This window comes from Silene latifolia, chromosome 9, assembly GCF_048544455.1.
Source record: "Silene latifolia isolate original U9 population chromosome 9, ASM4854445v1, whole genome shotgun sequence".
NCBI classification, from domain to species: domain Eukaryota; kingdom Viridiplantae; phylum Streptophyta; class Magnoliopsida; order Caryophyllales; family Caryophyllaceae; genus Silene; species Silene latifolia.
This window is the reverse complement of record NC_133534.1, coordinates 6,096,174-6,119,158: the sequence shown is the minus strand read 5'-3', so window position 1 is coordinate 6,119,158 and position 22,985 is coordinate 6,096,174. Positions and strand designations below refer to the sequence as shown.

The 22,985-nt window shown below is 33.3% G+C and overlaps 2 protein-coding genes across 2 annotated transcripts; both read left to right on the top strand.

Moving 5' to 3' along the window:
* Positions 1-1,805: 1,805 nt before the first annotated feature.
* LOC141598867 (agamous-like MADS-box protein AP1) lies at positions 1,806-11,074 on the top strand. The gene is made up of 8 exons (XM_074418680.1): positions 1,806-2,163; positions 7,301-7,379; positions 7,794-7,858; positions 8,824-8,923; positions 9,050-9,091; positions 9,262-9,303; positions 9,525-9,667; positions 10,707-11,074. The coding sequence occupies exons 1-8, from the start codon at positions 1,979-1,981 to the stop codon at positions 10,810-10,812; spliced, it is 762 nt and encodes a 253-aa protein (XP_074274781.1). The 5' UTR covers positions 1,806-1,978; the 3' UTR covers positions 10,813-11,074.
* Positions 11,075-12,188: 1,114 nt separating this feature from the next.
* On the top strand, positions 12,189-12,647 carry LOC141600527 (uncharacterized). Its single transcript, XM_074420769.1, has one exon. It carries the CDS (start codon positions 12,189-12,191, stop codon positions 12,645-12,647), a length of 459 nt encoding a protein of 152 aa, XP_074276870.1.
* Positions 12,648-22,985: the final 10,338 nt, after the last annotated feature.

The window sequence follows — 22,985 nt, the reverse complement described above, 5'->3', positions numbered from 1 at the left end:
AGCTCGACAACTTTATAACAAAACTCGACAACATTGAAAAGGTTGTACATAAACTACATACAACCAGTTGTATAATATACTAATTGTACTTTTTAATGTTTGTTTGGTTTGATCTTGTAATGGATTCCAAATGTCATTCTTGTTGTTTGGTTCACATTTGAAATGGATTTCAAATCATTTTGTTTTCTTCATTATAGATAACACCAATAATATTATTTATAATTAAAATTAATCACAACAAAAGCAAAAATACAAATTGCTCCATAAAAATCCATTGAACATGTTCATATAATATGACAAAAGCAAAAATATTCTAAGACCAAAAAAAATCCACATAAAATGTTTTGTGAAAGATACGATAGTCTAAACATCGTACGCATCAATTATTGCCATTAGCAATAGTAGACATATGAACATTCATTCCACTCATGAAATCAGATAAGTTTGAAGACATATCTTTGAACGAAGTAGTAAAATCCACAAAATCCGGCATCTTTCTCTTCTTTGTTTTCTGTTTCTTATTCTCCATTGGAATTTTCACCGTCTTTGCTTTCTTTGAAGTCAGCTCACTTGGACTAGATTGAGTAGGCCGATAAAGTGACTCATCATCATCATCATCAATAAGATCATATTCATCACTTTTATCCTTGCTTAAGTCAATGGGCTCACACTTTATCATATGCTTCTCATCATCCCAGGAAAAGCCATGAATTATAATTACACATATATGGAAAAAATTATAATTACACATATATGGAAAAAATTATGATGTAGTTACCCATAAAAAATGTCAGAAGCATACACTATCAATCCAAGAGTAACTTATGTCTAATTACGTACAAAGTTGTGTATAGAACAAATTATGCATAGTCATATTTTCGTTTAAAGAACAAATTATTAAAAAAAAAAAAAGTAAAATCTTCATAATCAACTCCGTACATCAGTAATAATCAAACAAAAAAAAATAAAAATTGAAGGCTAGCTATGAATACGATTATACGAATACCTACATATGCCATAATCAAAGCAAATAAAAAATAAAATTGAAGGCTAAGCATACCTGACAATGGAGTTTCAATGGAATTTCAAGGGGATATCAATGGAGAAGTACCGTTTTTTTTTCTGTTTTGTATAGCTCTAGGGTTTGGAAGGGGTGGAATGGAGTTAGAATCCTTGGATGAGACTTGGGTATGGGATTCCAAGGGGTTGGAATGGATTTAGAACCCCTTGGGTATCAAACTCCATTCCAAAAGGGGCTAACCAAACACTTGAATGGATGGAATCCATTCCAATCCATTCCAAATGCCCCAACCAAACACCCCCTAAGTTACATACCTATACAATAGATAGTCGTGTATATTAACTAATTTTTGTTTTCAAAAAACCTTTTTACATACCCGTGCAACTTTGCACGGGTTTTAACCTAGTTTCTACAATAAATTAATGACCTTTGATTCCAGATTTAAGACTGAACCGATATTTAGCTAGATCGTTAGACTAAGCCTAGGAGTGTACCAATTATTAGGGAGTATTACCCATTTTTGTTTAAGACCGTCTTAACTTACCTGAATATTTTTGGGGCAAGGAGCGGAATTTTCTAACACGAACCTATTTTAAATTGACTCGTATTTCGACCTAATCCAAATTAATTGTTTTTCTCCTTCTCAATAAAAGAAAAGTTGAAAAATTAAAATGTGAATCACACTACTTGGAAAATCACTGTGTTTGTTGGGTCACAAAAAGTCATGTACGGAGTGCAAGAGTACTTGACAACTAAAGAGAAACAACCATTGAGAACTTGACAGCACAATGCCCTAAATTAAATCAAATTAAACCATTTTGGTTTCTATTTAACCAAACAAATCCCAACTATAAACCCCAACAACCTCTTCAAAACATAATCAAATTCTTCTTTTTCATAATCGCATACAAAATTAATCGTATTATATCATATATTATATTATTCGAAAGTCGAATAATGGGGAGAGGAAGAGTTCAACTTAAGAGAATAGAAAACAAGATTAATAGGCAAGTGACATTTTCAAAGAGAAGAAGTGGAATTATTAAGAAAGCTCATGAAATTTCTGTGCTTTGTGATGCCGATGTTGGTCTTATTATTTTCTCTCATCGTGGCAAACTCTTTGAGTTCTCTTCTGATTCTTGGTATGTACTACTTATACTCTTTCGGTATGCCTTGCTTAAAACCGTCTTAACTTATGTCTTTCACAACCTTTTTATTTCCATGTCTGTTTTAATCGGTTGTCTGATCTGTTATAAGTTAAGACGGTCTTAAACACGGTTTAGTATGATTTTTACTTCTAGATTTAGTATAACGATCTAGCTAAATATCGGTTTCAGTCTTAATTTAGGAATACCAGATCACTAAACCGAGTTCCGTACCACCATGCTCATATTAATTATTTTATTGATATATTAATATTTCGATCATTAAAATATTTCATGTGAGTATGGTTATACTGAATCATCAGGGTATTGTAGCTTTATTATAACGGTAGATCTATGGTAAGATCGTTGTACGACATATAATGGTTGTGGTTATGAGTTATGACTTCATTTAATGGTAACAATATAGGAGGTACATATTAACATAATCTGTTACCCTTGTTTGTAAGCTGACAATCTTATTCGAGAATTTGTGTTATAAATTACTCCGTATAATAATATCACTTTACTTTTGATTGGCTAAATAAAATGTGAGTGATAATTGCCTAAAAATGTGTTAATGGTAACTTCTAAATCTCTAATTATTTTTCTTGTGATCGACAAAAAGGAGCTTGTGACATCTCACAAACGCCTTTCATTTTATCGTTATTTAAATTGGTTATGAGATGTCACAAGTTTTTAAATCTCTAATTATTTTTTTTGCAAGACAATCAAGATGTGGTTTCATTTTATTGTGTATGATTTATTTTTAGTAATTTTTCATTTTTTGTTTAAGTTTTAGCCTTTTAGGAATTAAAACAATTATATTTATTTATTCCTCTTTTAGTATGTGGTAATAAATTCTTGTTGGAATTTCTTACATTTCTTTCATCATATTATATGTTTTTGCTTGATTTGGGTAAATTATCTTTTCACGTGGGAAGGTCGAAATTTATTTCTAGGTGATTTTGGAAACTAATTATTTAATCTAATATAACTATATAAGGATGAAAAAAAGCACCTGAAGGAAAAAGCCTGTAAGAGAGTATGAGGAAGAAAGGAGGTTCTTTAAATGGTACTCTATGATGTAAACTCTTGTATGCATCGGGAAATATATTGCCCTATTGATACTAGGAGTATAGATTTAGCCATGTTTACTCAAATAATTGTTTGGTATCAAGTCAATAATTAAAGACTGTAAATAAATTAGGTCGTGTCGTGTTAGCGTGTATCTGTGTTAACTTTTAATGTGTTATTATTCACCTAATCAAAAACCGACATTTCATAAGTTCTCCGCTGGCCATCTCTCTCAACCTAACCCAACCTATTTAATTGCTTAACGCAGTTATTTTTAAGGAGTCTATTTTCAACTCACTTAACCCGTTTCACTGATTAAACTCGTTAATTCAACTATGCTTTATAACTCATTAACCTAACAATTAAGAATACTAATTCTTGTTTTAAGGAGGTTGGTTGGATTATTGTGGCATGAAAACAAAATTATGACAATTTTAGATAATTGGTTATTCATTTTGGTTTGTGTTTAAGGCCTCAACACTAATCTGATTCGTGTAAGCTTTGTATTGTATCCCTATAAGTTTAGATTGATTCTCTTTCACCATCCTCATTCAAGAAAGTCATTTTAATCGAGTCACCAACATATTAACTCTTATTCTTTTTCCATTATTATCTTATTATTTTCTATTTTTTATAAACATGATTTACTTTTTCATATTGCTTACTTTCTTTACCCCCACAAAGTTATAATAACTTTTTTATTACTCAACCAATATAAAGATGACACTTATTAGGTCACTAACAAAGTTAAGTTCTTGGAAGAAGGTCATCACATGACCTTCTTTTACACTGAGACATCTTAAATGTTTAGTATTCGATTAACTTGACCTATCCATCTCATGACTTGGTTCTCTCATGATCTTGAATGAGAGTGGTTTTAGACACGTAGGGAAATTGGTTTGTTGATTTAAACACATTTTTGTTTAAGACAGATATAATCATTATAAACAAAAAAGGGTCAACTTCATGGAGGAGACAAAAGCGGCTTAATGTCTAGAGAATAACAAATTTTTGTCTCATCTATCTGTATAGGATAGTATCTGATTTTTTTTTTTTGGATAAGGAAAGGAAACTAGGTTAATTGTAATCGACCCATAACATCTTCGCTGATGAGAGCGGTAATCGAAAGTGCGGTAATCGAAAGTCAAGAAAACTTTCAGATTACCCAAACCATAAGGAATAAAGGGGAGCAAATGGTACAAATTAAAACTCTCCAAGAGAGTCTTTCAATACTTTGCAAACCCAAAGAACTGAAATAAAAAAATTAAAAAGTAAAATAAAATAAAACTGAGACATACAAGGAGAAAGAAAGTAAAGACGGAGACAGCAGAGGAAAACATATTTCCATTATTGAAAATTCTCATTCTCAAAAAGTTGAAACTAATAAAGTCATCACAACCTTTTTGTAATTATCAATACCGGAGGTTTAAAGATTCAGATCTGAAGTTGAAGAAACCAAATACTTCCAACATAATTTCTGATTGTGTTTCGCTAAAATCAAATCATGAGTTCAAACCTCATGAAACTTTTCAGTACAGATTCTTGTTTATTTTTAAACTTCATGCTAAAGATATATTAATTGTAAATAACTCTCCGGAGTTAAAAATGGAGAGTAAGAACAATTAGATCTCGAAAAAGGTAAAAAATAAAACAAGAAAAAGAGACTGAAAAGAAAGAGATTCAAAGACTCAATCTTTTTTTTTTCTTAAAGATTGAGGACTTTTAAGTGGCTTTTCCTCTCTCTAAAATGTTAAAGAGAAGGAGGAGCACACCCTTGCTTTGTCTATATGTTTTACTTAATAATCATGTCAACCAATAATCTAAACTAATGATTTAACATATTCATTTGTTATACACATTTTTTTAGTAAGGTAGTCGTTCTTTAGTCGGGCGTGTCGAGTCCTCGGTCTGGGTAGAATATGGGTCAGGTCGACTAAGAGTCAGGTCGAATACGGGTCAAGTTAGGTCAGAATACGGGTAAACAAAGAGGTTCTAATGCCTTTTTAATTTTATGTTTTTTTTAAGTAAAAATATTTGAAATTAATATTTTAATCATAATTCTTTAACTATTCTTTCAAATATAATATATAAAAATATAAATATTTTAATTAAAATTTTGATTTACCTTTGACCCAATGGGTCGATCCAATCGAATCGGATTTCAATACTAAAATAAAGGGTCATTTTGAATTCGCGCCGCCAAGTCGAAATTTTTAGGTCTCAACCCTAGAATCCTATTAATAAGATTCCTTTTAAAAAGGATAATTTTGTTAACTACTCCTTTCAACTTGTGTGTCTCATTTCCGTGCTACTAACTACTGTGATCCGTTTACGATCCGTTTTACGCAATACTCCTTACTCTCCCAATCCACATTAAAGGTAACCAGGGGTGTCTAAGGCCACGGGCAACCACGGGCGTGGGAACCGGGCCTCCACTTTTGGTCACCGTATTATAAGCTTTTATTAATGAAATTCAATACAAATCTCGAAGTATAATATACTTAAGCATTCATTTTGGGGCCTCATTTTTCCGTGTCGTACCGGGCCTCCATTTGTTTTAAGACGCCCCTGAAGGTAACATTCACTTTTTGGTGGTCAAACCTCACAAAATTTAACCAAGAATATAGTTAAAATTAAAGAACTTTGAAAGACGAAACTTACATATATAGATTTTGTATGAAAAACTCTTTCGGTCAAATATCATCTCAAAGACCAAGGGTTACCTTTGATGTGAATTGGATGGAGTATTAGTTTAGAACCACTTTACAAAAGACCAATTGTTCACAATGTATGCTCCAATTATTATGAGAAAGTTGCACAGACAACAAAGAAAAAAATTCCTGGATATTACACGAAGGATAATAATCTGAAGCCGGTATGGGCATGGGAACGTGTACTAAATTCAGAGATTTGACTATACATACACTATCTTGCATTCTTGCTCATGCCAGTCTCACATTATTCAATTTATAATACGGAATTGCAGGCTCTTAATATTTCTGTACCTAGTCACCAATAATAATAATAATAATAATAATAATAATAATAATAATAATAATAAATTAAACTCTGTACCTTAATTTATACAGTAGAATTCTTAATTATTTTTAGTACAGCATATAATATAGCTCTTCATAATGAGGAGTGTAGGAATCACAATTATTTTCCTTGTGTTAATTCATTTAAGAATATGTTTTTTTTTAAAGTAACTTGAAAAAAAGGGTGGATGCTGTCGTGTTAAGATGAAAACGAGTTGAATATGCTCCCTCCGTCTTGCATATATAGGACATACGGAGTATCTTTTGTTAGACTTTAGACATCCTTGACTCCTTTTAAGATTAAGATGAATATTAAAGTCTTAAATAAGAGTTTGTGGTTTTAGTTATTCACAGCACTTAATAAACCGTGATTAATAAATAAATCGCGTAAATTGAACAATGTAAGTCAATCATTTAATTTGGCTGAAATTGTGGAATTCCCTCCTTGTTCATAATAAGTAGGCTTGGGTAGAGCTAGCAAGTCTGATCCGACCAAACTCAACCGACCCGACCCGATGAGGTGATGATGACCCGTAACGGCCGTAAGTCCGTAACCCACCGTAAAGTGATCAAACTATGGGGTTGCATTTGAAATGTGCTTACTCTTGTTTGTTGATTGTTTTTGTATACTATTAGATTAGGTTAGATTTAAAATTGAGTTTGATGAATAAGAAAACTACTTTTATGTGAATAGGGCATATGTCAAGTTATATTACAATTACTTTCTTGTGAGTGAATATTTTAGGAATTATCAATGTATCATACCAATATGAATTTGTTTGTTGATATACAAATACATAAAACTCCTATGAAATTGCACAAGCAACTAATTACAAGTAGCAAAACACTCAAGCAGACTACTTTTAACTCGTTCCATCTTAGTCATTTGTTTTCCTTTTAGAATCATTATGAGGGGTAATCAAAAGTAACATATGATTGAGACGAAAGGAGTTGAGGACTTGTAATAAACTCGCAATAGAGAATATTCAAATTAACTAATTAATGATTTCATGATTTTGAAGCATGGAGAAGGTTTTAGAAAGGTATGAGAGATATTCCTATGCAGAGAGACAACTATCTTCAAATGATCCAGAAACACAGGTATATCATACTCTCTCCCTCTCAGTTATTTGTTTATCTTTGATTTTGCACAAAGACCAAGAAGATGGGAGGAACCATTTGTGGGTGTTGTTATTGAGTGATAAATGACTTTCACAAGTATTCTTAATGTAAAAAGGTAAACAAATGAATATGACATCGATAAATAGAATATACAAACAAATGACCAGGCCAGGATGGAGAAAGTATATTATTGTCGCTTACATAATTTTTATTTATGATTATAACCCGCCCCCGCCCCCTCCCATTCAAGTAGGTGTTTACTTGTTTCTTCTGTTGCGAAGAGTATTTTAATGAAACGTAAATAAATAGTTGAATATGAGGGAGTACTTTGTAATGAATTAACAAGTAATCATCATCATTTACCATCTTGTTGATTGCTAATTGTTTAAATAGGTGAATTGGACATTTGACTTTGCCAAACTGAAGGCCAAGCTTGACCTACTTCAAAGAAATCACAGGTGAGTTCCTTGCAATTCTAACAATAATAAATTAAGGAACTTGATTAAATTAAACAATAAAAAAATCACATTTAATTGCTCAAATTAAACAAAATTTCCAAAATTCAAACAATATACACAAAGGATTAACAATAATAATAATTAGGGAAAAATTAGAATGTCTTACAACCAAAAGATTGCACCTTGAGGATTGGATTACGAGAATGGATTAGTTCTCCAATCTAGATCTAAAAACCCAATTAAAATGATAATCTTCAAATTACAACTTGATTAATAATAACAAAGCATAAGATGGTGAATCCCTAATGGTATTCACCTATATATAATCCTAGGTTAAAGAGGAAATGATGGGCTTAAGTTGGATGAAAGCCCGTAATCAAAACGCATAATACCCACAAAAAGCGCACGGTGCGCCCTATAGCTTGGGCAGGGCGCACGGTGCGCCCTTGCCCTTGGACTGCATTTTTCAAATGACCATATCTCTCTTGTTACTTGGCCAAATGAGGCGTGTGACTTGTCGTCGGAAAGCTAAGAACATAAGCTTTCACCCCCACTTGGCCTTGCATCGATACGAGTTTTAGAAATCAAGATATACTCATTTGAAGTCAATCCTTTATACAAACGAAGCTTCAAATCTTCAATTCCTTCATCCTTTCACTTCTTCATGTCTTAGCTAGTCTTCCTTCTTATCATGGTAGACTTCAAGACATGCCTTTACTTCAAAACATCACTCAAAGCTTCATTACTAACCCGACATTAAGAATATGGTAAATGTGACATAAATCATGTGAAACCACGTCCCAATGCCGCTTTATTATGCATAAAATAAGCCAATTAAATGGTAAAACTGCATACATTCGACTCCATGACCTTTAACGCATTGGGTTAATGTCGATTTATAAACCTAGCTTGTCGACTTCTTGTGTAAGTGGTATGAATATATTTCATGTACAATTGATGATCAGGCACTACCTAGGACAAGATTTGGACTCACTAAATATGAAAGACATACAGAGTTTAGAGCAACAGCTCGACACTGCCCTCAAACATATTCGGACAAGGAAGGTAAATTAAGTATACATATATTTCGTAAATTAATGGTCAAATTTGACATCAGTTAATTACGCAACTCAAATAATTGATCGTGACATAAATTTTGAAAGTAAAGTATATTTTTGCATTATGTGACAGAATCAACTGATGCATGAGTCCATCTCTCAGCTTCAAAAGAAGGTAATAAACCCTTGGTCATCAACCTAAAGAAAGTACTTTATTACCTTTAATAATTTTCAGTACTATTCCATGAATAAATATATTTAAATTTTTATCGTTCTCTTTTACGTACTACTCCCGATCAACACAAAAACGTTATGGTTAGAGTAATTAATACCTTTTTTTTACAGGAGAGGGCAATGCAGGACCAAAATAACACATTGGCTAAGAAGGTACATCCGTACATACATGAACTAAGTCAAGTATTATTCCCTCTGTTCCGATTCATAGTTATTTGTTTGATTTCTTTGTACGGAGGATTTTAAACAAAGATAACTATAGATTAGTACGGAGGGAGAGACTGAAAGACACATTAGTTTAATTTGCGAGTCTAAATAAAGTTGCGTAAATTTGAATGTTTTAAAGTTAATTTGTTTTGAAAATATTAATGAAGATTAAGGAGAGAGAAAAGATTGCTGCGCAATCGTCACAAGGAATGCAATGGCAGCAACAGCAAAATCATCATCAACAAAGTCTTCCACAAGCATCAAATTATGAAGCATTCCATGCTCCTCCACTTCCTTGTTTGAACATGAGGTATTATTAGATTATTCTAAAGCGGATTCTTTATCTCATCTTGTGTTCCGTTTGATGTCCTATTTTCCTTTCTTGTGAGTTGTGACACATCATCAGTCTAAGACCCGAAATGACTACCATTTTTTTTATTATGTGTGAAACGGGTTTACTTTGATATTGTTCATAGTATAAACTAAGAAGTTTGACGTAAGACGGTCCTATATTTATGAGAGTAGTATTTACTAAGATAGACTTTTGCACACTTACGTACGTTCTCAAGTAGTCATATTCCAAAGCTTGCTGTCTTACAAGTTTTTTATAAACTAGACCAATGAGATTTTCTTCTTTTATGAAAATTTATTAAGGGCCAAAAGGAGAAAATCACAATCTTTCTACGCAAACCCTAGTGCAAAAATAATTTTATGTATGTAAATAATTTTTGAACTTGTATTCTTCTAATAATAGTTCGTATGATTGGTGTAAAAATTTACCTCAAAGTATTAGATCCATTTTTCCTTCTTGATGTTGATGATGTAAATTGCTTCTCGTTCACCAAAATATTATTAGATGCGTTTTTCCTCCTTAATTATGATGTCAATTGATTTCTTTTCACCATATTAGAATCAGAATTACGGATTGTTTAAGAGAAATTTAGAGAAGAGAAAGAAGGGGTAGAGTTTGTCGACCGGAGAGAAATCAGAATTAGGGAAAAATGGAGATGCGTAGAATTTTTTTTTGGACTTAAATAGTTTAATATGTAATATATGGGCCTGTTGTACAATGCTACTGTACAACAGGTTGTATGATCCTATTTGTGCTTTTAAAACGAGTAAACGACAGTATTTATAAGATAATAATTAACAAGTTTATTAATTCCTAGAATAAAAAACTTCTTGAATATATAGGAAAACTACTTTTTATTAATTCCTAGACATTCTCATTTTATTTGACTGTTTTAAGTTTAAGACGAATATTATCGTATTAAATAAGAATTCGTGATGTATTTTATTCATTTTGTAAGCTTTATAGCCTTGCTTATCAACTCAAAATGATAATGCAGCAATTCATACGAAGGAGAATTGGGTGGACAAGGTAGAAGGAATGACCTAGATTTGTCCCTTCAACCAATCTACTCATGCCACATGGGATGCTTTACTGATACATGATGACCCACTCCATATTACACGGATAAATTATTATTTCAAGTTTTTGTTAATTGTTGTCGACGCAAGTTAATAAAAACATCATGTTTTAACTTGTTTTCTAGACATCTATCAAAAAATTAACAATGATGATGCAAGTCTTTTATTTGAATTCAAAATTCATATGTATTTCTGAATGTAAGTTATTCAGAATTTAGCAATGTACTTGGGGATTGGCAATTATCTACTTTTTTGTTGTAAAGGAAATCGTGAGAGCGATTTTGACGATACTGGTGTAATTTGAACCAAGGTCATAACTCATGAGCACCACGCACTCTAATGTTTTTACTAATTAAATTAGTTGATATTTACAAAACTTGCGATTACCAACTAAACTAGCTGATATCTAAAGTTTTCATAAACCCTCAAATGAGACGATATCATGACCCATATTTGTGTATTTTCCTTTTCTAATGCATGGGGTCATAATCGATCTACTATCAACCGTATATTCTTATTGCTTAAGGTGCTTAATTTTTATAAAGCATATTGGTGGAACTAGAATTTTAAATTTGAGTCCAAAAGCAAAAGCTGCATTGTGGCCTCTAATTTCTCTGGTATAGAGAAGAAAAAGAATGGCCTAGTTACCATCTTGTGATGATCATGGTAAGCCCATCTCCTAGTTTACCAGTAATATCTACCACCCCATAATCAACTACTCCTTAAACATTTCCTCAAACACGAGCTTCACGCCTTGAATTAATTTGATCTCAAGTAGAGATTATCAATCTAATGATAACTATATATGCAAATTTGAAGCGCTTTTGATTGACCTTTTCTAACTTTAAAACTCATTCCAATTACTCTAGACAGCAAATTTTCGAGCACGACATCATAAATTTGGATCGTCAGCAAGAATGAATATTAATAGAGATTCCATTATTTCAGGTTTTAAGCAATTTACTCGATCCCCCCGTCTCAATCATTTATTTACTTTAGAATAATATCTTGTACTCAGTCAACAGTCAATATTCAGTTGCCTTGATTGAGTTCTACTTTATAATTAGTTGCCTTGTATATAGGAGTATATTTAGGTTTTTGAGATATTGAGTCAAGGTAGTTGTGTATATATATATGAATAGGTTGTACGTTTACCATATCCAAGAATACAATTCTATTTCATTTTCTTCAATACAAAGTTGAGAGGTCCCGGGTTCGACTACCAGCTGGGGCGATGATCACTTGGCCACTGCAGCCCCCGAAGGGGGTGGCTTACATGGTCCATGTGGTGGTGCAGGAATGCATGGGCCCGGGGGAATTCAACCCCCTCGTCATCAAAAAAAAAAAAAAGTTTATCATGGTATCGAGCATTAAGATCTTGATATACTTTTTTTTTTCCAATGACGGGACCTAACGGAGATGATAGGCAAAGCGGCGGTGGGAAGAAGCACGATGTCATACCCCCGTCTTCACCATTATACCTTCATCCATCTGACAGCCCGAGTTTAATGTTGACACAAACCATTTTCAATGGTGATAACTATGACATCTGGGCCGATGCCGTATGCAACGGTCTTGATGCCAAAAACAAACTAAGATTAGTTGACGACACCGTAAAGCAGCCTGTATTGAAATCAAGCAGCGACGGAGGGATGGAGTGCGTAGCATGGCGTCAATGCAACGCTATGGTTAAGGCATGGCTTCGTAATGTCATCGACCCAAAACTCCACCCGAGTATTACGTTTACTGCTACCGTGCCGGAGATCTGGGCAGAGTTGAAGGAGCGTTACGCACAAGGAAACGCGCCCCGAGTGCATCAACTAAAGAATGATTTAAATGAATGCAAGCAAGCCAAATAATCAGTGGTTGAATATTATACTCGACTCAAGACGATATGGGACGAGTTAGCAAACCATAATCGTGTCCCTAAATGCACTTGTGGTGCCGGGGCCGCCTTGGCAATGGAGCGAGAGGCAGAAAAGGTCCACCAATTTCTGATGGGTTTGGACTCGGTTCTTTATGGGAATATTCGCACGAATCTGTTAATGGAAGATACAATTACCTCACCGAGTCGAGCATATGCTGTTGTATTACGAGAGGAACGACACTAAGCTATCATGCGAGGAAATGAGGAACATATCGATCTTTGCGACCATGGCGGTCACGCATACCAACGAAGGCAAAGGACGGGGGAATATTTCGTCAATAGAGCAAACTGACGATGGTCCTCCACGATGCACTCACTGCAAAAAGTATTATCATACCGAGGAAAACTGCTGGGATAAGCACGGTTATCAAGGCAAGGGACGCGGACGTGGACGTCGTGGAGGTAGAGGCTCAGGGCGAGGAGGACGCACATATACAAACGATTTTCAGGTTGCACATGCAGCCAATGTAAATGAAGCAGAATCATCCACGGAGGCATTCACGGCGCAAGTGATAGTTCAGTTGCGTTCTCTCCTGGCGACCAAACCCGAAAGCACTCCTAAACCGTCAAGTATGGTAAATAAAATCACTGGTAATTGGTTACTTGACAGCGGTGCTTCGCACCAATATGACGAAAAAACGTGAATTGCTCCACGACAAATGGAAAGGCAAATCATCTCGAGTTGGACTACCTGATGGGTCTCATATCGTTGCACGTGAACATGAGAGCGTCATTCTGAATGACGGATTCATTTTGAGAGATGTGTTATGTGTTCCGTCTCTAACTTGTGATTTAATTTTGATTCAACAATTAATTGAGGAAAATAAATGTGTCGTGACATTCTACCCTAATCATTGTGTTATCCAGGACCAGTTTACGAGGATGCAGATTGGACGGGGTGAGCATGAGAATGGGGTTTATTTTCTGAGGAATGCTCCAGCAGCCGTGGCAGCAAGGACTACAATAAATGCTGATGCGCGACTTTGGCATCGGCGCCTCGGACACCCGTCTAATCGTACTTTGTCTTGGTTTTCTCCATTAGTTGGACATGATTTATATTTCTGAATTCCGATTCTTATTGTGATTCCATTGTCGCGCAAAGCAAACGCGGTCAGTTTTCAAACTTAATAATAAGAGGAACACTATTTTGTTTGCTTTAATTCATTGCGACATTTGGGGACCTTATAGAACGAGTAGTCTGTCGGGAGCCCATTATTTCCTTACCATAGTAGACGACTATAGTAAGGGTGTGTGGGTGTTTCTTATGAAAGACAAAGGAGAAGTCGGGACCCTGTTAAGAAATTTTTGTAACATGACATATACTCAATTTGGTAAACAAGTTAAATTTATACAAACTGATAATGGAACGGAATTTCTTTCCGGAACTATATGAAGGATTATTATGCCGAGCATGGGATGGTTTGTCAATCGAGTAATGTCGACACCCCTAGCAAAACAGAAGGGTGGAACGGAAACACATGCACATCTTAGAAAAAGCACGTGCCCTGCGTTTTCAAGCCGGTTTACCATTAGATTTTTGGGGGGAATGTGTCATTACCGTTGCGTTCTTGATTAATAGGACACCAACTCGAGTTTTAAACGGACAAACACCTTTCGAATTGATAGATGGTACCAAACCCAACCTAGACAACATACGTGTGTTTGGCTGCTTGTGCTATGCACACAATAAAGATAGACCAAGGGACAAATTTAGTGAAAGGGGGGAAAAGGTGTATTTTCCTTGGTTATCCAATTAATAAAAAAGGTCGGAAATTGTATGATATTAAGCAAAAGAAATTTATGGATTCACGGGATGTCATTTTTTATGAAAATGTGTTTCCTTTTCTGGATATAAATACCGAAGAGGCGAATTGTATGGGTAAGTCGAGAACAGTTGAGCAGGTGTTTATTGATAATGTTTCGTTTACTCCCGACCAAGAGGATGACAGGATAATTAACGAGAAAGATGCGAGGAGCAGCAATGAACTGACAGAGGGGGAAACTCCCGGTGTTACAAATGAGGTGTCGACAGAAACCAATGAGCAGGTTATTGTCACAGAAGCAGAGGCAGAACAAGGGCTATTAATCAAGAACGCATCGGTAAGGACACATAGTAAAAGGAGAAGAGGAAGTAAGAGAATACAAATGGGGAAAGAGTAAAGGGATGAAGGTCGACAAAGAGGACAAATAGAAGTAATAAGAGGTAAGGAGAGGGAAATGGAAGAATGTGAACAATAAGAGGAAGGGAGGGGGAGGAGTAGTACGAGGAAAAATTGGAGTAGTAATAATATGAGAGCAAGTGGAGGAGGAGGGGAAATGGAAGGTATAAGGGAGGAGGAAGGGGAAAGGGATGAAGATCGAGAAAGAGAGTAAGGGTAAAGAAGAGGAGGTAGAGAGGGGAAAATGAAAGGATGCGGACGGTAAGAGAAAAGGGAAAGAGGAAGGAACGGGGAGGAGAAAGTGAAAGATATGGAGGAGTACTTGGAAAATTGGGAGAAGTAATATGAGAGCAAGTGGAGAAGAAGTGGAAATAAAGAATACATAAGAGGAGGATAGGGAACATAGAAGGTATAGGGAAGGAGAAAGGGGAAAGAGAAGGAGGACTACGAGGTGAAGAAGAGAAGGTGGTTTAGGATGCGGCGGCGTTGAAGAGAAAAGAGGGAGATAAAAAGGATGGCGAACTAGAGGGTGAGGAAGGTTGGGGAAAAGGAGAAGGAAGAGGATGAGTAAGGAGGACTAAGGGGAGAAAAGGATTAGTATGAGGAGGAAAGGGAGGAGGAAGTGTGATGTTTACATTACTTCGCAAAGTACAATATAATACTAATGTCTTATGTATTCCATATAATTGTGTTCTTTAACAATTAACCATCTAAGCAAAAAGTGTAGTTATATTCGGATATTCATGCTCTGAGCAAAGCTAAATACAAATTATTTACGAATGGTTATAATTTTTGTTTGCAATTGATTCAACCATCAAAATAATATAACAAGAGTTTCATTGTGATCGACACTCAACATGTACAGACAATCGAACAAGATCGTATATTCATGTTCCCAACAAAGTTAGATACGAAATATTTACGAGTGTGACCTTGTTTGCAATCGATTCGAACATCCAAAAAATTATAACGACAAGAATTTCATTGTGATCGCCACTCAAAATGTATAGAAAACCAAACCAAATCAAGATTCGCTACTATGCATTTGAAATGTAAACGATTAAAATAACTTGGGGGACGCCGTGGAACCAACTAGTATAGTTAAAGAATTGAAAGCGACACCAAATTTCAAAGTATTAGTGTCAGAGGCGGATCCAAAATTTTTGTACAAGGGGGCACAAAATTATTTTTTAACAAATTGTCTTCCATTTTACTTATAAGGCACTTTATACATATTATAATTTATTTTTTCTATAAAATATAAAAAAGTAATGAGCTAGATGTTCTTTATACATCATAAAAAATTCTTAATTATTTACTCTTTTACAAAACGTAATTTATAGGATGTCTCATTTAACATAAAACACATTTTACTTAGATATTAAACATTGAACACTTATAGGATGTCTCATTTAAGATAAAACCCATTTTACTTAGATATTAAGCATTGAACACTAGTGGCTTAGTGGTTCAAACATTAACATGCTACATTGAAGGTCTTGGGTAGAAACTATTTGCAATGAGTAGACTATGGAGATGGGCTATGGCCTAAGGCCCAAAAATACACTACAAGAACTTCATATAAAACGCCTGTTGGGGGATTCGAACCCTGGACGCCCCACTATAAGTTCAAGTCTTCTACCAACTGTGCTACAATAATTATCTGTACATACAAATATATATTCTTGAACTTTCATGGTGGGCACGTGCCCACCCGGACCCCCTAGATCCGCCCCTGATTAGTGTATAGCTAACTATCAACTAGGCAAGACAAGTACAGTCTTGACTTCTTTGAGTAGACACACGAATTAAAATACAATAATATGATATCAAATACAGCATACTAAGAGAATTACTACTAGTGGCTCAAGAGACAATTATTTGTTTACTATTTTAATTAAAGGCAAACAAATATTTAGGACGGAGAGAGTATGTAATAAAAGAATTAAATGTCATACAACTCTTACCAGGCAAGATAGATGGGTGTTCCGATCGGAAATACAGGAACACTGAAATGAATGATCGCACACTGTAGTTTGTATCCCACCAATAACTTGGTTCAACCTCTCTACAAAAACAAAACCAAGTGTATTAGCTCCCTCAAAACAAAATAAAAAAAAGAGGACGAAATAGGTTTTTAGGAGAGCATATGCAAGGATAAAAATAAATAAGACACACCTAGACAAATGAGGCATGCTAGCAACTCGATAAAATCGTCTTTTGGAGGAACACCTGATTGTGTGGACCACGTATCATAAAAGTTGTAGGCAGCGACATAAAGGATTTGACATGTGTCAACCTACAAGTTCACTCAGCCATATTAATACAAAACATAAATTAACGAAAAGCCAAAAAAGTTAAGTACAAAGCATAATTCACAACAACAAAAACATCTATGCCTAAACATGATATTTTTACACTCATCACTACACAACAACAAAAAGTATTCATCTAAAAATGACTTTTTGTCACTCTCATCCAAATGTGATGAGTTTGACAATGAGAATTGTGGATGTTGGCAAATATTATATTCCTTTTTTTTTATGTGATGTTGTTGTTGAGTGGAGGTAAAGACCCATCTATCTATCTATAAACATAATAAAAAAGAGAATCCAAAGCATTATATTTCACCATTCAACTATTTAAGAGCAATTTATCAAGCCACATCACCATTTCTTATTTTGAAAAGAAAAATAAAAAGAAAAATGAATTTGTAAACATTGAATGCAAATCAAGAACATAATAAATATTAAACTTTGACCTATTTACTTTTAAAATAAATTAAACAATAATCAAAAATTAAGATACATACTAAATTTTAAATTTCTACGTTTATCGTTAGAATAAGATAAAGAAAAAAATCACATCATTCTAATTTTACGCTTTGAGAAACGAATGAATTTTTGTAAATGTTGAATGCAAATTAATAATATTAAATTAAATAATTAACTTTGGCGTTTTAATTGTTAATATAAATAAAAAAATCAAAATCAATATCAAACTCAACATTAAATTACGACGTTAATTGTTAGAATAAGTCAAACGAAAATAAAAATTACATAACCCTAATTTTAAATTGTGTATATATTCAACTCCTACTTTTTGTTATAAACTTCCGAATTTAATTAAATTAGATACAGTTCATATAATATGTCAAATAGTGTTTTTGGGAGTATGTACCCACCTTTGACCGCATGCAATTGTAAGAATAATATAGTGTAATAAAAATAAGTTTTCTAAAGTCAAATTATCGTACAATACAAAAAATTGTATTGCAAGGATATTTAAAAAAAATGTATTACAAAAAGAGAAAAAAATATATTAAACAAAAAATGCACTGTAGTTGAAGAATATTAATCATTCAATCTACCTTAAATTATAGTTCGCAAATAAAAATATAGAAATTTCTATTTTAAAAATATTTTTGTACGTAGGTTGAATTAATTACATAGATCAATTGTTTTTAATGAAATACCAATAAAAGGTAAAAAAATGACCGAGACGGAGGAGCATAATAAAAAAAATAAAAATAAATAGGAAACAATAATAACAATAATCGTTGCAAAACACTAACAAACGTAGCAATATTCGTGAAAAAATACCAATAAACCGTGGCAAAAGTTTAGTAAATTGTGGTCATATATATAATAATAAATATATATACTTTGATGATATATTACGTATTGAATAATAAATTATTTTTTACTTACAAACCCCTTTTTTCCTTAAGGCCCAGTGCGATCGCAAATTCGGGCTTGCATAACACCACCAACACGACAATATAGCTAGCCCCTTGAATTTCACGGGTAATTAAACTAATTTAAAACTAATTGTTGTTGTGTAAAGTTTTTGCAAAAAAAAATCATCTTATGATAAGATGAGGGGATGTGTTTAGGACCCACAAAAAACAACAAAAAGTTTTTGTTGTTGTAGATGCTCTAAATTAACGAAAAACGAAAGCGAAGAAAGTCAAATACAAAGCATAAAGTAACGAAAAACAAAAAGCCAAGAAATTTAAATACAAAGCATAAATTAACAAAAAGCCAAGTTAAGTAGATAAAAACCTAGGAGGGAGGGAGAAGAGTTTCCCATTCAGATCGACATAGAGTGCGGCAGCAGAATCATGATCCTTCATTTCAATTAAGACACTAAACCGATTGAGTCTATCATTCCTGTCATTTCCCCGAAATATCAAAGCATAAATTATCGAAAAGCCAAGAAAAAACATAAATTAATGAAAAATCAAGAGTATTATTGAATTCGAAAAGGCATAAAGAAACTTGCCTAATAATATGACTAATTGTTTGACATTACTGATGTGGGAGGCAATGAAACGAACAAAACCAGCATTAGAGTAGTACTTGGGCACAACGACAACGAAAAGATAGCGAGAATATGTCTGAGAATAAGGAGAATAATCAGAAGTTTTTGTTGGTAGTTTTCGAAAGAGAGAAATTTTTCTGGACTTTTGTTCGAAGAAATTGGACGAAGGGTTTGAGGTAGTAATAAGCCGCCGGAAATCACCAGCTGAATGAACATAGACGGTGAACATGGAGGAAAACTTTGTTTCTTCTTTCCGCCGTCGAATATTAGGGTTGGGTTTGTATGCGAAAAAAGAGATGAAGGAGGAAGATGTAATAAAAGTTAATAATAGGGTTTGACTAATTGAGTATAGTTCGATTTAACTGGGCCTATTTGTGCTATTTCGAGTTGGGTTAAAATCATTTTTTTTTTTTGACAATAATAAAACGATTCTTTTATATACTCCGTATATAATAATTGTAAGTTACAAGAGTACCGAGTTACAAGAGTACCGAGTTACAAGTAGTACATTTTGAGTAAATACTTCCTCCATTCAACTCCACTCTACCACTTTACTTTATCACGTTTGCCAACGCGTGTTTTGCGCGGTAAATATCGTTAGCTACGTATTTGAAAAAATTATAAAAGTTAGATATTTTTAATGTACTCATAAAGACGAATCAAACAAGATCTCACATGAATATATTTTCACTTAAGTATTGGGAGAAAATTGAAATTGAATGTATATTTATGAATAGTGTAGAAGATTGAAAGTTGTAGAGTGGACTTGAATGGAGGAAGTAGTTGCTAATCGGTAAACAATTCTAACTAATTATTTGGTGTAATCCTTAACTAGTGTAGATCCCGCGCAAATGCGCGGTTTTTTAGATAATAATGTACAAAGACGTTAAACATTATAACTTAGTAACATATTTAAGGGTTATAAGAGACAATATTTGATAGACGTTTTAACTGAACCTAATTATATAAGTTTGACGTTTTAACTGAACTTGATTATATAAGTTAGGTCATTATTAAAAATAATATTATTATTATTATTATATGATTACATTTACTAAATAAAAAAACCTCAAATAATGACTTAATTATATAATAAAATTAGAGAATTTGCAAAAGAAGATAATCAACTTGTAGTAGTTTAATACTTTTGTATCATCACAAGACAGAAAATAGAATCATGAAAAAAATTGTGTAGAATATTTTGTCTCATATCAACATATTATTATTAATGCAATCCCAGTATCCCACATGTATAACAAAATCAAAATCAAAATATCCCATTAATGTATATTAAAATTTGTAGTAGTATCTCCGATTTATGATATAGAGAATTAATATGGTATAATATAAGGAGTGATGATTAATCATAGAGCATCTCACTTAGGCGGGAAAAAATTTAGAGAGCTTTTATTCTTTTAGTAGAAGGGGGATTTTTTTATCAACAAAACTTATTTTTAATATCCATACATATCTTGATATATATAGGGTGTCAAGTGCCAAATTAAAAGAAAAGTTAAAGGTGTTCCATAACCACTATATTATTGCCTTTTTAAATTTATCACATGATATAACTACAATTCTCATATGTTTCCTTATGAAAATGATTTTTTTTTGTTAACACCCATAAATACAATTGTTTCCTTATTAAAACATAGGTGAATTTTTGAGGGAAAATTGTGAATAGATTTATTCTCTTATATATAGGAGGATAGGAGGACATTTCACTACATTGTATTTTGATATAAAATAAAAAAAAATGAAATGGAAAACTATACTTTCTTGAATTAAGTTAAGTTTGATTTTTTTTTATTGAATTTGTTTTTTTTTTTTTGTCGCGAAGCTAGTAGTAAGCATGTGACAAATTATTCTCTACGATAATAATTATTGCATTACTAAAAAATGTAGTAACTTATAGTTTATAGTTTAATATCAATTTTATTCTAATGAAAAACCATAATGAATTTAATTAAAAGATTAGAGTTTATTAGTTTAATACCAATTTTATTTTATTTTAATGAAAAATTATAGTAATGAATTTAATTAAAATATTAGAGTTTAACTATAAAAATATATTTATTGAAAAGATAATAATAATATAATAAAAGAATATTTTACTTATTACCTTATTTAGTTATATGGCTTTTGGAGGGAAAACTAAGAGAAGTTTTATTCTCTTAGTAGTAGGGGAATTTTGTCTATTGTATTTGAAATATGTACTGGAATATTCGCTTTCTGATTAAGAGTTTCAACAAGTTGTTGAGAAGGTATGAGAAAGACAGCTTCCGAATGGTTATATTCCAATGCCCATTGCAAAACCATGAGTAATGATGCTGATAGCGCATGAATTGGTGAAGACGTCTTTGTTGCTCTTCCATATAACTCTCGAGTGCCCTCAGAAAACCAAGCATTTCCTGAAATTCCATATTGCTTAGCACGAAATGTTGCAACCTATATTCGGTGCCCATCATTATTGGTGCTCTGAACTCGAGTTCCATTATGTGATAGTTGTTTGTTGATCCTTGTATCGTCAAATAAGAGTAGTTGCTGACGCGCAAGCTCCTTACTGTGATTTAGTATTTGGTGGGGAGTAACATTCTTTTTTCGAAACTTGATATCATTTCTAGCTAGCCAAATGACCCATAATATAGAACAGAACACGGTTGTACTGTACTTAGAACCCTCACGATCATTCTTCAAAAGGTAATAAATAAAATCTGACGTCCATTGATGTAGAGCTCTATGTTGGTTCATAGACGCACATATGCCTAGATCTCCATTTTTCCATATAACTTGACTCATTTCACAATGTCTGAATAGGTGATCCGCTGTTTCAGGAACTCTCTTGCATAAAATACAATGTGGTGGCACTTGCAAACCTTTCTTTAATAATCGATCTTTTATTTGTTGGTAGAGCATTATGTAACAATTTCATATAAAAAGCTTGCAACATGGATGTAGCTTTAACTTCCATAATTGGCGCTAAAATCTCATATGGACATGTGTATCTATTTTAGTGTGTTTTGTCATGAGGTTCTTATAAGCTGAGGTGACTGTGTATTGTCCATCACTAGTATACTCTTCCAGTAAATGAAATTGTCCATGTTGACATTGGGCATCTCTATTATGATGATGCACTGGAGCGATAAAGTTTGAAAATATTCTCCAAGTGTTGTCATATTCCGATTCTTAAATCATAGTTAACAATCGAATGTATTGAAAGCGATCCTTCGGGAGAAACCTGATTGGAGACTATTGGTTTGGCTCCATTGATCCAAGGGTCTGACAATATATTGATTTTTGAGCCATTTCCAAGCTTCCATGCAAATCCGTCCTGCAACTCATGCGTTGCTCTCAATATATTTTTCCAGCCCCATGAAGGCCTGTTATGGTTGCTTTCTAGAGGTGCTACCACACCTTAGTCTTTGGAGTACTTCAATTTGAACACCTTAGAGAGAAGTAATTGTGGGTTATTCATTACTCTATGATAATTCTTAGCCAATAAAGCTTGATTCATGACTTGTATATTTGATAGGATTGTCGCACACCTAATCAAAGATAAATACTCTAGACACAAATAAATGTAGTAATAGGGATCGAACACAAGGAGATAGGAGTTGTTAATTAGTTGTCATGGGGTGAATTCTATCAAGGTCGGTAAATGTATGATTGCTTGATTGGGTTTGTAAAACAATAATAAAGAAAGAGTCTAGGGAGGTCGGGTCACACATGCAAATGTATATAGATGTTCATGTTAAACTCGGAATAGATAACATTGTTTAATTGTTTAG